This window comes from Triticum aestivum, chromosome 3B (genome assembly GCF_018294505.1).
Source record: "Triticum aestivum cultivar Chinese Spring chromosome 3B, IWGSC CS RefSeq v2.1, whole genome shotgun sequence".
Lineage (NCBI taxonomy): Eukaryota > Viridiplantae > Streptophyta > Magnoliopsida > Poales > Poaceae > Triticum > Triticum aestivum.
In genome coordinates this window covers 334,254,595-334,271,763 of record NC_057801.1, presented here as the reverse complement: position 1 = coordinate 334,271,763, position 17,169 = coordinate 334,254,595, and the positions used below count along the sequence as shown (strand labels likewise).

Genomic DNA, 17,169 nt, shown 5'->3' with positions numbered 1-17,169 from the left:
CATGCAGGAGGTGTGAGCCGGCCGCGCCGTTCTTCACCATCGTCGCTGTCAGGAAGGGTGCCGCCGCTGCTGTTTGTGCCGCCCGGTGCGTTAGAAACACCACGGGGTGTTCGACATTATTCAATTCCTCTCTGCGATCATGGCATGGACAGGTCTCTCAGATAGTAAGAGAGTGTTGAGAACGCCGCCTCCCGCCGCTTCCCGTTGGTTTTTCCCTCGGCCAAATCGCTCTTGGGAGCGTGCTGATAACGTGTTAATGTAAAACAAGAGAGACAGGAGACAGAAGTAAAAGTGAATAGTTGTTCTTACATTAGATGATTGTAAGTATTTATACAGACAAATGCATTGAAGAGGCATCCGTTCAGGAGGAACCGACGCGACAGTTGCCTTGCAACTGCCTCCGGTAGGTACAAGGGGAGATTCCCTCCATAATTAACACATGTTAATTAAGCTTTAACAATTTGCACTCAGTATTCAAGCAAAAAAATTACAACGTCGGAGATTAATCATCTGACACAACAAATATAAAATGCATCTCATGTCGATGGCATCGCCTACACTCATCCAGACACATATACACGCAAATGGAGTCGCACACCAACACATGCATCCACACACGCGCGCACACATGGGTCCAGTTCACACACATCAGCTTACATAGGCGCACAGGAAGAAAAAAAACTAACACTAAAAGAGGGGGAAAACAGATTAAACGCAAGTACTCCCTCCGTCCCAAAAAACTTGTCCCAAACTTGTCCTTCGAATGGATGTATCTAGCACTAACTTGGTCTAGATACATCCATTTGAGGAACAAGCTTTTTCGGACGGAGGGAGTATAAGTCTTTTTAGTGGTTTCAAATGAACTACAACATATGGATGTATATAGACATATATTTTGGAGTGTAGATTCACTCATTTTGCTCCGTATGTAGTCTCTTGTTGAAATCTCTAAAAAGACTCATATTTAAAAACAGAGGGAGTATAAAAGGGTAACCTGCATGGATTTTTTTTAAGACAGCTCATAGATAGCCCACACGGGAAACAAAATATTTCCATTGAGAACCAAACCATTCCAGTGCAAACGAACATAGAGGGGGGGGGGGATATAAGATTGAAGAATGCTGATCCTTGGTGAACATTTACAGAAAAGGGGGGAGGACCAATTTAGGATTGAAGAATGCTGAGGTTAGGGTCGGTGTTCACCTCGATCCTTGGGGGGGAGGGGGGGGGGGGGGAAGAATGCTGATCCTTGGTGAACATTTACCGAAAAGGGGGGACGACCAATTTAGGATTGAAGAATGCTGAGGTCAGGGTCGGTGTTCACCTCACTACAGCATTTTCCAGTTGTAACATACATGATGTAGGATAATGAAAATGAGCGGATCATCATCCTTCTACTGACGCCTTGCATGGTAAGCCTCTTATCGTGTGCTTGCACTGGAACCTATAACAGATGATACGGATTTACTCAGTTAGAAAGAATAAGTTCTGTAGATTGCAGCTCAAGCACCAATACAGGTTTCAGCACTTTGATAACAATTTAACAGCATAACAAAACAATATATACATTCAAGGTTCACTGCCCAGATGTCTGTAGTGTTTCGACTTCAAAGGATCTACCTCTGCACAAGTGCAATCACTAAGAATGCATGCAGTTTATTAACATAGCCTGAGTAGTGAGTAGCACATTATTATGCAGTAAAAGAAAGGCAATAGATAGATAGATAGATAGATAGATAGATACACTCCATACTAACTCTCACATAACTATCGGTCACAAATATAGAAGGTGCAAAATAACAGCAGAAGCTAACGATACTGATCGATGGCAGCAGATGATCAGAAATAATACCAGATAACATCTGACGGAGAAGATTCTGAAGTACAACATGACGGATCCACGATTGATGCAACATGCTTATTATTCTTTTGGTAGTATGCTGTATTGCATTTTATAGACATTTGCTGGGGTACAACCTGCTGGTAAAAGTTTTAGTTCATGTGTTTTATCTTCAAAATATTGGACGATATAAAAAACAGAGTAAGTTAGCCATCATAAAAGTACAACACCTTCTTACTGTAACGGAATTCCCGTTTTGGCGCGAAATCCAGAGGTAAGTTCAATGTACAGGGACATCTAACCAGCAGAAACAGCTTGGTAGGGCCTTCCAAAACAATGGGTGAAGAAGCAGTAAGCTAAAAGTTGAATGCATCGTCAGCCAAGTCTAGTAAAACAGAATAACTAATACCTGTGTAAGATAAACTCCCTGCACCACATGATATAAGAGCTCGGACGGCCTAGAAAAATATATGTGCAAGTCAGTATTCCAAGAGCACAATGTTTCCACCATATGAGGATATAAGGCAATAACTTGTGATAAATGAAGAGAATAAAACAATATTCCATCATAAACTACTCAGTCATCTTCAATATCTAAACAGCTAGCTCCCCACTAACTCATTTCTCTCAGCATGCACACATGCCACCTCATCAGGCAAACATGCATGGAAAAAACCCACCTCAACATGCAAACATGCATGGAAAAATGCCCACCTCAACATGCAAACATGCATGGGAAAATGCCCACCTCAATAATTACATACAATAAATTAATGTATTTTTAGTTTGTTCTCATATTATTGATCCAAATAATCAAATATCATTAAGAAAAATGTTGCAATCAATTCATGGCGCAATGTGTCGGGAATCATCTAGTATGACAAACAGCAGAGCAATAATCCAACGTTCTGGTATATGACAAACAGTTGTGAGTAGCAATTATTCATTTTGACCATCTGATGTACAAAGAAATGATGTACATACAAAGAAACGTCAAATTTTTATCTTAATTAAATGCTGCTTTCAAAAAACTAAGACATATACTAGTAATTGTCCTAGTCTCTACGCAAATGATACTTCATGTAGCATTCAAAAAAGGGAAGCTCGCCTTTCGAGAAACAGACTGAGCTAACTTTGTTGTACCATGCCCTTTGGCACTTCCAGAATCAAACCTACCATGAGTAACTGTAATGTCATAGACAAACAAAGGTCGTACAAGACTCCCTCCCAGGATCAGGGCAACTCCTTCAATGGTAGAAACTTTATCAAGTGCTTGCTGAAAAGCAGAAAGTACGGTAGAGATGCCTTTCATTAACTTTTCCTGCTTCTTGACTCTGCATCTAACCTCCCTTTTTCGTATGTTGTACTTTCTCTGATCAGAAGGTTTCAGTTCTGCCAATGGTGCTGTCATTTCTGACTAGAGACACCCATAAATTAATAAAAGGGTCATTGAGAAAATAGATGACAATATAAACATGCTTACTGCATACTGAACATACCATTTCCTCCTTTAAACCTGCAAATTCAGTTTCAAGACTCTGCAATACCCTGAAAATAGGAAAAAATAAAATAAACTTGAAATACTCTGACAATTATATAGAAATAATGTAAATAACTGTGCTGCCTAGTATGCTCTGCTAAATGGATATACTCTGTAAGCCAGACTACATGTTGTCTTGTAGTTTATTTATGATTCCAACACAAAATTTAAACAGCACATTACCATCAGATTTTTTCAAGGTTCGGCCACCATTGATGCGTTCGCTGTGGACACAGTTGTCCCAGCAAAATAGGACTCTGGGATGCACAGTTTAGTACGTAATATATTGGCTACTTGTCAAAATGCTGGTATCCAAATTCACCCTTGAAACAAGAACCGAGTATCATATTTTTTTTAAACCAGGCCGGTGACCAAACCAGTCAGGCTGCTGCTACATTGATTAACTGGTCTGGCCAAGTGGCCAATCTTTCTGGACACTTCCAAATTTTTGGTCAAAATTTCATGTCACTAACTTCGCATGACATGACGGGGATGAGCAGCATCTTCCGGATTGCTTGACAAAGGGATTGGGAATAAAGGACTGTAACTTGGCATGTGACAAGACGGGGATGATCGATATTTACCATCCATCTTGAAGGGGAGTGTTGAACCGGTATGGGTCTGGCCCATCACCATTCTGGCCCATAGACCCCAAGCCCATGTGGTGGCTGACCTAGAACTAGAAGAGGGAAGGCAAGACGCTGTCTGGTGAGGTGCACCGCAATACACGAGCCCGAGTTACATCAAGGTGAGGACTCGCGACTCAACACTCGGTCATGGCCGCTACCAATGAAGATGTCACCAAGATCGACTACACCTTTATCCCCATCACGAAGCACCTACACGATGTCTGGACTGCATCTCCAATGATCTAGCCAGCAAGTTTGTGCCTGCAATCTGGCCATCAGCAGAGAACAGCATGCAGCCAGAATCCAACACCCACGCTGATGACAAGGGGCACAGCAGGCTACTTTCCCCACCTACAACCAACCCCAAGGCAATGGATGACCATCCCACATGCTTCCATAAGATGGAGTTCCCACCTATGATGGGGAAGTTGACCTGTTGGTCTGGCTGAGCCGGTGCAACCAATTCTTCAAGACGTAGCGCACGGCCTTCACAGAGACGGTGAGCATCACCTTCTTCCACCTAACGGGCAGTGCATAAATGTGGTACCAGCAGTACAAGAACATGAACCCCAACATGGCGCCGCCGCACTGAATTGATCAATATTCAATTCGGACCACCATCCCACACTGGTATCAGGGGCCAAGGTGCTATCCCAGTAGCTGCGCCACTAGGGGAAGCGGCTGTTTCAGTGGCACCATGATGCGGAGCATCCCACGATCATCCCCATGGACGTATCTACATCTCCCATGACACCACTTGAACCAATGACAAGAGCTCGAGCAAAGGCTATCGAAGATAAGGTGAACTCGCCCCTCTCCGAACTTCCACTTTCTACTTATGAGACATGGCTACTACCTCATGCGGGGACCCTATGTGTGATCACGTATTTGGAGGGAAGCCACGGATCAGCTGCACCCAACGGACAAGACGGCAAGGACACCAAGTTCAATGGACAAGAAGAAGGATCGCTTGAAACTCCCAGTCATCGGACGACCGACGTCTCTCGGACGTTCGACGCCTGGAGGCTCCAACCGACCAGCCAAGTCCCAGCCCGCGCACGCTCCAGCGGCCGGACGACTGACGCCGACCGGACGTCCAACACCTCCCAGCGTCCGAACGACCGAACCCCACCGGACGACTGGCACCACCACACCCGAGCCAAAACATCGGAAGAATGGAGACCTCCGGACAACCGACCCTGACCAGACAACCGACAAGTCCTGACCAGAGCCAAAACATCGGACGCCCGACAGGCACCGGACGTCCGGATCCCCGCGAGCCTTCGGACGTCCGACGCCTGTATGTCCGCCCGCGTGTTGGGCCGAAGCCCACTTACCCTTTTGTCCACTAAGACTATAAATAGACCTCCTCCTCCTCCTAATTAGGGTTAGCATTGTGATAGCTCATATTTGAGATAGAGCTTTGCTCATCCACTTGGTTACTTCTCCTCGGAGCTCACGACCTCTTCGGAGAAGATCCCCCAAGCAGATTCAAGACCCCTTTACGGGAAGACCCCCCTCAAGACCTCCTCACGGAGAAGAACTACCGCCATTTGTATCGTCCCTTGTTGGATTCGGATCGTGTATCTCTTTGTGTTTCGAGGATCTAGCATATGTGTGACCATATCTTGTTGGTTGAGTGATTTCTCTTGTGTTTCCCCTCATTTTTCCCCTTGTGTTCTTCGTGTTCTTCGTAGGATCCCCTCCAATCGTGAAAGATCGGGCATCTAGGGTTCTACCCTACATCATCTTGGTATCATGAGCCACGTTGATCACGTATTTGGAGCCCCTACCCCTTGTTTTCTAGCTTGATTTTGTTGTGTTCTTCCCCAATTTCGAAAATCCCCACCAAAAATAGCCCCAAATTTTTTTTGTGATTTGTTGGTGTGATGAAGTTTTGTTGGATTCGATCCATGGATTTGCTTTGCCACGAGTGGATCTAGCTTTTCCCCATCATCTCCACCATTTCCATCGACAAAATCGCTCGGATTTGACCAAATTCGCCACCTCCACCTCGAACCCGAGTTCATCCCGTGCCCGAAAACGCCCAGGCACCGGACGTCCGACCGTCTCCGGACGTCCGACGACTACCGGTCGTCCGACCAACATCGGACATCCGACGATCTCTGACGATACTGAATTTCTTCAGTTCAGTCACCCCAACCGTTCCACCGCCATTTCCACCAACGCACTCGAATACAACCTCACCGCATACGCACTCTGATACCTCCACCGCTTTCCGCAAGCACCACCATCGCTTAACCGCTACCACCTCCGACAATTTTGACCCGTTTTGGTCTTTGGGAATTTGAGTTGTGGTTCCCCTGTCCTATTGTGTTTCGGCTATATAGGTACGGTTCGACATCAACATCACCACCGCTCATCTTCGCCAAGGACTCATCATCGCCAACAATCGTCTGTGCTTACATACGACTACCTCGACGGTAACCTCGACGACATCTTTGTCTATTCCTTGCCATTGCATTGATAACCACCATAGCCTTACTTTTGTGTTGCTTACCCATCGAGACTAGCCTTTGAATATTGCCGACAACGTGACTTGTGCAAATTAGTGATCATACTTCCCATAGCATACATACCATATCATCGTGGTGCATATCTTGGTATCATCTCTTGTGTCACAAAGTTGTCATCGCATACACAATTGTTATCTTGGTTCGTGAAGTTTTGCATGAGAAAAGAGCTCAAGAGAGAAAGAGTCAAACAAGTTTTTAAGCAAGAGGGAAAGATAAGCAAAAGAGCTTATAAGCAAGAACCATAGCATCATACTACATTAAGATTGTCATACTCAATCATCTTGGATCATATCACCAGAATACCATACATATAGCATACTTGGGATAGAAGTCGTTGCATTTTTGCCTAGTAGGTTGTGCACAAGTATCGTATCCGCCTATTGTGCAATCGTGCTAGCGTCTCTCTAGTGTTGTGCAACAAGAGCATTTTCGTGGATTCCACATTTTGGCTCATTCCTTGGTTGCACGACCCCACTTATCTATTTGCGTGTGTGTTTCCGTGTACCATATCTTGCTATTGGTCTACTTGTTGCATTTGCAAATTTGTGCATCTTTTCCAACATTATTGAGGCTCACTAACAATTGCATCAAATTTTATTCCACCATCCTAACCGAGCTCCACCATAAGCTTTTACTTGTGTAGGTGTGAGAACCGACAAGAATTGGTACCAATTGTGCTATTTCCTTGTTACATATTTGAGTGATCATTGATCCATCTTCAACATCGGTCAAGGTACATTTGGTATAAGTTCTTCTCTTTCTCCCACTCACATATTTGCTTGGAATGATGGATAGGCCAAGTTCTTCTACCAACCCACTCTTCATCGAGCAAGACGACGACATGGCATCCTATGTCACCAAGAGCCACCTCTTCGGTGCACAACGAGCTTTGCATCAAGAACAACAAGCAATGAGCGACCGCATCGACAATCTCGCCACCGACTTGCGACTCTTCGAGCAACGAACAAGAGACTACTTCAACAACAAGCTCGACGCACACAAACAAGAGAACGATGCAAGAATGGACGAGATTCGTGCCTTGTTGGTGAACCGCCATTCTTCCACTTCGTCCTACTCAAGACGGAGCCGCTCGAGTCGACACTCCGACGACACCCTCTCCGGCTCAAGTACACCAACATCGGACACTCTACGTCGAGCCACGCGCCAAGACCGTCAAGCAACTCGCAATCCTCTACACGACAATCATCCACAAGAGCAATTCGACGAGCAAGCACATCGTCATCACCAACACCAAGCTACTCTTGAACACGCACAAGAAAGGCAACGTCAACGTCACCAAGAGGAAGAGCGAGCGCGTCAACATCAAGACAAACAAGATGCCGAGGCTCAACGTCTTCAACAACAACAACGTGAAGCACAAGCTCTTGAGGCGCAACGTGCCCTTCGAGAGTCAAGTCGAGCCATCGCCAACCGCAACCGAGAAACGCGCAATCAAGAAGTACTTCGCGAAGAAATTCAAGAGCGAAACTACCAAGCAAGAGTGCATCGTCAAGCTCCTCCACAAGCTCGACAAGCTCCTCCACAACCTCAAGTTCATCAAGAGCATGATGACTACGGAAATCTTCCACGCCAAGAGCAATATGAGGTTGACAATCCTCAACGTCAAGGGCGTCATCATCACCCTTGACCCCAACACAATGAAGAGCAACGCTATGGCAAGCTCAAGTTCACCATGCCCAAGTTCAATGGAAGCAATGATCCCGAAGAGTACCTTTCATGGGCATTGAAGGTCGACAAGATCTTTCGTTTGCACAACTATGAGGAAGAGAAGAAGATCGCTATGCCATCCCTTGAGTTCCAAGACTATGTGCTCATATGGTGGGAACAAGTCCTTGAGCGCTGAGAAGCAAGAGGCGAACCACCAATCACCACATGAGAGGAAATGAAAGATGTCATGCGAGCACGCTTTGTGCCAACCTACTACAACCGCGACCTCTTCAAGAAACTCCAACTCCTCAGGTAAGGAACAAAGAGCGTTGAAGAATACTATAAGGAAATGGAGATTGCCATGATTAGAGCCAATGTCACCGAAGATGATGAGCAAACAATGGCCTGTTTCTTGAATGGCCTCAATCATCCCATCAAGAAGATTGTCGACTTTCAACCCTACTCCAACCTCATTGAGCTCGTGCATCAAGCTACCAAAGCGGAACGTCAAGTGCAAGATGACTTCAAGTACGCCAAGTACTCGTCCAAGAGCTACGGCTTCTCCAACTCCCAAGCTTCAACGACTCCAACAACTTCTACCTCAACCAAGCCACCTACAAGCAACGGCGACAAGTCGAGTTACAAGAAAACTTTGACCACCTCAAGTCGTCCTCCTACTACAAGCAACTTCAAGCCGCGAGCTTCATCATCTACTCCAACCGATGAAACCGTCAAGACAAGTTCCATCAAGTGTTTCACATGCGGCGGCCGAGGCCACAAGTCCTTTGAGTGTACCAACAAGTGCACCATGATCCTCAACGACGACGAAACCTATGACTCCATGAGTGAAGAGGAAATGAAAGCCCTTGAGCAAGTGGCCATGCATCAGCGCGTAAACAAAGATGAAGATAATCAAGTCTTTTGTGATGAGGATTCGAGCCCCGCTCTCGTTGTCTCCAAAGTCTTGACTCTTCAACATCAACAAGACGAAGACCAAAGATGCCACATCTTCCACACCAAGGGCGGGCATCAATGGAAGGTCCGTCAAGGTCATCATCGATGGAGGGAGCTGTCACAACTTGGCAAGTGAAGAGCTATGCTCGAAGCTCCAATTGGTCAAGATGAAGCACCCGCACCCCTACAAGGTTCAATGGCTAAGCGATTCCGGCACTATACAAGTTGAGCATACGGTTAAGTTTCTTTCGAGATAGGAGTATATGAAAACACTTTGGAGTGCGATGTCGTCCCTATGTCCGTTTGCCACCTCCTTCTTGGTCGACCATGGCAATTTGACCGAGGCGTCATCCACAACGGGCATACCAATCACTATAGCTTCAAGATGAAAGGAAAGGAGTACGTGCTATGACCTATGTCTCCAAGTCAAAGTGATCGCCGACAAGCAAGCCACCCATCGTGGAGAAAAGAGTGAGAGAGTGACCCACCCAAAAGAGAGTGAGCACCACAAGCCAAAATCGAGTGTCTCCACGATGAGCGACAAGAAAAACTTAGTCCTATTTGCCACCAAAAGTGAGATGAGAGAAGTGTGTGAGAACCCATCAAGTGTTATGCACTATGTCGTTGTGTGCAAGGACAAGGCACCAAAGACTAACACCTCTCACGATCTACCTGTAGTGTTGTCTTCTCTTTTGCAGGAATTCCAAGATGTTTTCCCCGACGAGCTACCTGCGGGTCTACCTCCACTACGAGGCATTGAACACTGAATCGACCTCATTCCCGGAGCACCTCTACCTAACAAGGCTCCCTACCGCGTCAACCCCGAGGAAACTAAGAAGATCCAACGGCAAGTACAACAGCTCATCGAAAACGGTCAAGAACATAAAAGCTTGAGCCCTTGTGCCGTTCCGGTAATCCTTGTTCCAAAGAAAGACGGTACTTATCGCATGTGTTCCGATTGCCGTCCCATCAATGCTATCACCGTTAGATATCATTACCCTATTCCACGCCTAGATGATATGCTTGATGAGCTTAGCGAAGCCACCATTTTCTCTAAGATTGATCTTAAGAGTGGCTACTATCAAATACGCATCCAAGAAGGTGATGAATGGAAAACCGCATTTAAGACCAAATTTGGCTTATATGAATGGCTAGTTATGCCAATGGGTTTATCCGAAGCACCCGGTACTTTCATGCGAGTCATGCATTTTGTTCTTCGACCCTATATTGGTGTATTTGTTGTGGTCTATTTTGATGATATTCTTATCTTTAGCAAATCCTTCAAAGATCATGTCACCCATCTTAGAACCATGTTGCAAACCCTTAGGAAAGAGCGCCTTTATGCTAATATGGACAAATGCCTTTTTGGTGTTGATAAGCTTGTTTTCTTGGGTTTCGTTGTGTCTTCTAAGGGTGTTCATGTAGATGAATCTAAGATCAATGCTATTAAAACTTGCCCCAACCAACCAACTTGCAACAAGTGCGTAGTTTCCTTGGTTTAGCCGGTTTCTATCGTAGATTTGTGAAGGATTTTAGCACCATTGCTTCACCTTTACATTCTTTGAGTAAGAAAAATGCGCTTTTTGTTTGGGGACCATCCCAAGATACAGCATTTAATGAGCTTAAAATTTGCTTACTCATGCTCTCGTGCTTGCATTACCCAACTTTGACAAACCTTTTGAAATTCATTGCAGTGCTAGTGGTAATGGCATAGGAGGTGTGTTAACGCAAGAGAAGCGCCCCATAGCATATTTTAGTGAGAAATGTTCCGGAGCGCAACTCAGTTATCCCATCTATGACAAAGAGCTTTATGCTTTAGTGCGAGTCTTGCGTGAATGGGAACATTATCTTCGCCCTCATGAATTTATCATTCATACAGATCATGAAACGCTTAAGTATCTTAAGGGTCAAACTAAGTTGAACAAGCGTCATGCTAAATGGAGTGAATTCATTGAGTCTTTTCCTTATGTCATCAAGTACATCAAAGGTAAGGAAAATGTTGTGGCGGATGCTCTTTCCCGCATATGCATGCTTGTCACTAAACTTGAATTGAGTGTCATTGGCTTTGAGCACATAAAAGACTTGTATGCGCATGATCCTACTTTTGCAATTCCTTATGCCAAGTGTTTGACGCATACATCTTGGGAACGCTATTACATCAAGGATAATTACCTTATGAGAGCTAACAAACTTCGCATTCCCGAGTCTTCTCTTCGTTTGCTCCTTTTGCAAGAGGCTCATGGAGGCGGACTAATGGGACACTTTGGACGCGACAAGATATTCGCTACGCTCTCAAAGAACTATTTTTGGCCCATGTTCCGCAACGTCTCACGCTTCACCAACCGATGCTCTACATGTCGCAAAGCTAAGTCAAAAGCTCAATCCCATGGTCTTTACATGCCCCTTCCAATTCCATATCAACCTTGGGAAGACATTAGCATGGACTTTGTACTTGGTTTGCCTAGAACTCAAAATGGAAAGGATTCCGTGTTTGTTGTTGTGGACCGATTCTCTAAGATGGCTCATTTTATCCCATGCAACAAGATAGACGATGCTTCACATATTGCAAATCTTTTTTGTAGGGAAATCTTGCGCCTCCATGGAGTGCCAAAGACGATTGTCTCGGACCGCGACGTCAAGTTCTTCAGTTACTTTTGCAAGACTATGCGCCAAGCTCGGAATCAAGCTCTTGTTTTCTTCGGCATACCATCCTCAAACCGACAGCCAAACAGAGGTGATGAACCGAACACTCTCCACTCTACTACGCGTGTTGATCAAGAGGAACATCAAGGAGCGGGAGGAGTGCCTACCCATCGCCGCGCAAGACATTCGACTACCGGCAAGTCCCCCTTCGAGGTCGTCTACGGTTTCAACCAGTTGTCCCCATTGGACATTCTTCCTCTTCCACTACAAGAGCGCACCAACATGGACGCGAGTGCACGAGCAAGCTACCTCAAGAAGATGCATGAAGATACAAGGCACACCATCGAGCGCCAGGTACAACGACTCGCGACCAAGCTCAACATCAACAAGCAACCCATGATATTCAACATCGGAGATCTTGTGTGGCTACACCTTCGCAAGGAACGCTTCCCCAACGAACGCAAGTCCAAACTTCTACCACTAGCCGATGGACCCTTCAAGGTGCTAGCACGCTACAACAACGCTTACAAGATCGACCTCCCAAGCGACAAGTACAACGTGAGCGACATATTCAATGTCAAAGACCTCTCGCCATACCATGGTGATGAAGCTTTCGATCCGAGGTCGGATCTTTCCCTGGGGGGGGGGGGGAGATGATGCGGAGCATCCCACGATCATCCCCATGGATGTATCTACATCTCCCACGACACCACTTGGACCAATGACAAGAGCTCGAGCAAAGGCTATCGAAGATAAGGTGAACTCGCTCCTCTCCGAACTTCCAGTTTCTACTTATGAGACATGGCTACTACCTCATGCGGAGACCCTATGTGTGATCAGGTATTTGGAGGGAAGCCACGGATCAGCTGCACCCAACGGACAAGACGGCGAGGACACCAAGTTCAATGGACAAGAAGAAGGACCGCTTGAAACTCCAAGTCATCGGACGGCCGACGTCTCTGGGACGTCCGACGCCTGGAGGCTCCAACCGACCAGCCAAGTCCCAGCCCGTGCACACTCTAGCGGCCAGACGACTGACGCCGACCGGACGTCCGACACCTCCCAGCGTCCGGACGACCGAACCCCACCAGACGACCGGCACCACCACACCCGAGCCAAAACATCGAAAGAATGGAGACCTCCGGACGACCGACCCCGACCGGACGACCGACAAGTCCTGACCAGAGCCAAAACATCGGACGCCCGACAGGCACCGGACGTCCGGACCCCCGCGAGCCCTCGGACAACTGGTAACCGTCGGACGTCCGACGCCTGTATGTCCACCCGCGTGTTGGGCCGAAGCCCACTTACCCTTTTGTCCACTAAGACTATAAATAGACCTCCTCCTCCTAATTAGGGTTAGCATTTTGATAGCTCATATTTGAGATAGAGCTTTGCTCATCCACTTGGTTACTTCTCCTCGGAGCTCACGACCTCTTCGGAGAAGATCCCCCAAGCGGATTCAAGACCCCTTTAAGGGAAGACCCCCCTCAAGACCTCCTCACGGAGAAGAACTACCGCCATTTGTATCTTCCCTTGTTGGATTCGGATCGTGTATCTTTTGTGTTTCGAGGATCTAGCATATGTGTGACCATATCTTGTTGGTTGAGTGATTTCTCTTCTCTTTCCCCTCGTTTTTCCCCTCGTGTTCTTCGTGTTCTTCGTATGATCCCCTCCAATCGTGAAAGATCGGGCATCTAGGGTTCTACACTACATCACACCATCAGGACGCGCATGCCGCACCCTCGCTCCAGCGGAGGTGGCCATACGTCGCCAACAGGGCCTCGGCTACATTTGCAAGGAGCTATTTGTTCCTGGCCACCACTGCAAGAAGCTTGTCCTCGAGGTTGATTCGCCTGTCGGCAACAACGAGGAAGACCCTAAGGCCCCGACTAGATCGTCATTTCTCCGCAAAGTACGCCGGTAAAGCACACACCCGTAAAAAAACGTGTGTTCCAAACGCGCAATTGTCTCGATAAAATTTACAACCGTTCTTCAGATTACACTGTTATTCAGCCCTTATTGAAAACTCTCCTCGACCTGCCACTTTTCCCAGTAGACCACCCTCTCTCTCAATCAATCTAGGCAAGCACAACACACGTGCCGCTGAAGGCACAGAGGACAGGGCGAGGCACCAAGGACTGCAAGGGAGGTGAGGCGCCGGCCATCTCCGTCGCCGCGAGCCCAAGCATGCCGTCGGCTCAACCAGCACGGAAGAGAGGCGAGGCGGCGGCTGCGACTGGGAGCAGGTGCGCTATGCTGCAGCAGCCGCAGCGACTGCGGAGCGTGCTCCGAGGCAGCGGCAAGAGCCTGCCCAATAGGACCAGGTTGAACGACTCAGGGCCGGAGCGAGTTGGTCATGGCCGGCAGGAGAAGAGGCATTGGTGCAGCCTCCAGCGCTACGCCTCATTTGATTCACCCAAACAAAAGTTTACAGCCGGAAACGAGTGTATCTTTTACAGGAGTATTTCATCGGTGGCTAGTAAAATACCTCTGTAAAATATTTACAGGAGTATATTTTCCAGAGCTCCCAAACGGGCCTGACTCTGAAGATATGGAGGTAATGGCAATATCATTGTCGGACATCAAATGCGTTCAGCCATGCACAGGGCAGACCTTGTGCCTCCCGGTCGATATCGATGGCAAAACATGGATGGCCCTGCTCCGCTGCTCGATCCGGCATCTATGCAAAACTTCCTCACTGAACTTGTCGTGGCCATAATACATACTGTAATACTAACTTGAGCTCATATGCCCATTATTTATCTGTAAATGATCGAGCAAATGGGAAGCGTTGAAACCTCTCACGCCGCCTTGCATATTAATATAGAGCCATCAACCAGCTAGGATTTAAGAAGGGTTGTTGCATGACTTGGAATACAAGATTACAAGGGATAATAACCGTACAAGATTAGGAAGGAAAATGCATATCCTATACATGGTAGGTACAACAATCGTATCAATCTAACACCATCCACATATCAGACGTTAGCACAAGAGAATGACCCCGCAAAAAGAAAAAAGAGAATGACAAGCAGCATAAGGCTAGCAGCTAAGAGCACATATGAAAACAAAACGAGTTGACTGAAAAGGAATCAAGTAATCTCATATCTAAACCTCACTTATATCATCGCCCTGTATAATTCAATGGTCGAATCCAGTAAAACCATTCGATCCAAATCCTTGACTTCTCACACACCACAAACGGGGAGTTCAAATTGACGGATTTGTAGGATTTACCAAATCCACTCAAATCGTACCCAAACTAGGTCCACAAGCACGAAGTTGTTGCTCAAACTCAGCTATTATTAAGAATTGGACCAAACCAAACCAAATTCGAAGGTCATATATCATCTAAAATGCAGTAAATATGAGATTTCAACCCCAGGCAATTGCTCGAAAGAACTATTGAAGCTGATTCCTAACACCAAATCTCAAGGGAGGATGGAGGGGGAGGGGGCGGGGGTGAGAGTTACGAGGGGATCTGGTGGTGCATGTAGAGAACGAAGCCGAGCAGTTCCTTCACGACGTGGAACACCTCCGACCGCTGAAGCGCCGCCGCAGCCACCTGCACCTCCACCGATCCTGGCCCCCGTCTCTCGTCGGCTCCTAAAGAACTCGTCGTCTCCATCCTGCGCTAGGTGGCCGCTTGCGTCCGCAGATTGAGCGAGTTTACATCAAACGGGGTGTGTGGGTGGGTGGGGGTCACGAGAATAACGGACTGGGCGCAATGTTCTGTCATCAAATTCAGTTAATTAAAAAGAACCTCAGGTATCTTTATCTTTATCTTCACCTGATGATATTAAAGGAAGGATTGTTTCTCCACTTTATATGATCCAATCAGGGTTTTTTGATCCGTCGTCCGTTTTCGGTTTAGTCCAAGGCCGCACACACATACCACTCCACCTACATAACTTTCATTGAATAAAGAAAGAAAGAAAGATAACCTTTTATATTTCTTTCCCTGAAGCTTGGGTCAGGCGGCCACATTAGCTCGATCATCTGTTGATTGGGCCGAGCTGGGCCTGATCTATACATTTTCGATCTTTAATGATAGAGATGCGGGTCCCTAGGAAAACAAAGGAATGAAAATCCTGCAAATGAAAGAAATAAAGAACAAAGGATAAAGGAAAGGAGAGGCTAATTTGGCCATGAAAAGGGAGGCTAATTGGATGAGAAATAAGAAGAAGAAAAGAGAAAGGAGAGAGAGGCCAATTCGGTACAAGAAAGATAGGCTAATTGCAAGGGAAATAAAAAGAAGAAAAGAGAAAGAAAGGAAAGAGAAGCTAATTGCATCAGAAATAAAGAAAGGAAATAGAGGCTAATTAAATGGAAGAAAGAGCGGCTAATTACATTCACGCATGATCCCTGATCAATGAATGAAAATAAGTAGGAGTAGTAGAGATATAAGAGGACCACACTAATTCAAACTAGCCTTTCTGGGTTCTCAAGGGAAATAAAAAAGCGACTTGATAACATATGAAGTTTTACGCATGATGCCCTTGATAAATGAATTAAAAAATATCATAGATATAAGAGATTGTCTAATCATGTGTTAAAAAAGGATGCCTTAATTGCGGCATTGAGAGATTGGTGGCGCACAATTAAAAATAAGGACGTATTAATTGTGAGACTGAGAGATCATTTAAAATCGGCAGTGAGAACTAAAAAAACAGTTTCATGTGCAAGACACATTATAATTGTGGGATTTGAGAGACCCATGTAAATAGACATGCATAAATGATGAGCACTAAAACCAAATTTGTGAGCACGAAAAATAATCAGATTCATGTCGAGGACACATTATACTTGTGGGATTTGAGAGAGACCCAATTAAATCAGACATACATCGGTTGTGAGCACTAAAAGACTAGATTCATGTAGGGGACAAATTAAAATTGTGAGATTTGAGAGACCAGATTAAATTAGACATGCATCGGTGGTGAGCACTAAAACCGAATTTGTGTGAGAATATATTTAAAATATTCCTTACGTTGTCGTAACTCAATGTTAGGTGTGTCATGCGGTGGACAAGATCACTGCCTTAGGATTCACCATGTTTTTGGATGCATTGTGATCATGTACGCACAACCCCTTTGACAGAGAGGGTGAGGAGGAGGACAAGTCGCAAGATGATGGTGTGTCGCATTAAAAGGAAGTACACATATCGGTGAAGAGTCTTGAGTCATGCTTATTCGGTTAGAGCCATGTGGTTTTTTTTTCTCCCGTTGCAACGCACGGGCATATTTGCTAGTTCGTACTCAAAAACAAAAGACGAGAATTTGCATAATAAGTATTGGACGCCGATATTCACCGAACACGCGATGTATATGGCCCGTGCCGAACGAGTTGTCAGGT

General features: G+C 46.0%; 1 protein-coding gene across 6 annotated transcripts; it reads right to left on the bottom strand.

The window, feature by feature from the left end:
* Positions 1-1,024: 1,024 nt before the first annotated feature.
* On the bottom strand, positions 1,025-15,567 carry LOC123069834 (uncharacterized). Of its 6 annotated transcripts, none has more exons than XR_006433054.1 (7): positions 15,288-15,567; positions 3,340-3,388; positions 2,949-3,257; positions 2,250-2,298; positions 2,079-2,165; positions 1,853-1,980; positions 1,025-1,444 (listed from the first exon to the last, which is right to left on the bottom strand). XR_006433054.1 is itself a non-coding variant. In XM_044492774.1 (7 exons), exons 1-7 carry the CDS (start codon positions 15,440-15,442, stop codon positions 1,387-1,389), a joined length of 843 nt encoding a protein of 280 aa, XP_044348709.1. In that variant the 5' UTR covers positions 15,443-15,567; the 3' UTR covers positions 1,025-1,386. The 6 variants fall into 6 exon arrangements, 4 of the variants coding, with proteins under 4 accessions (XP_044348709.1, XP_044348710.1, XP_044348711.1 ...); XR_006433055.1 differs by having other exon boundaries at positions 1,853-1,977; XM_044492774.1 differs by having other exon boundaries at positions 2,071-2,165.
* Positions 15,568-17,169: the final 1,602 nt, after the last annotated feature.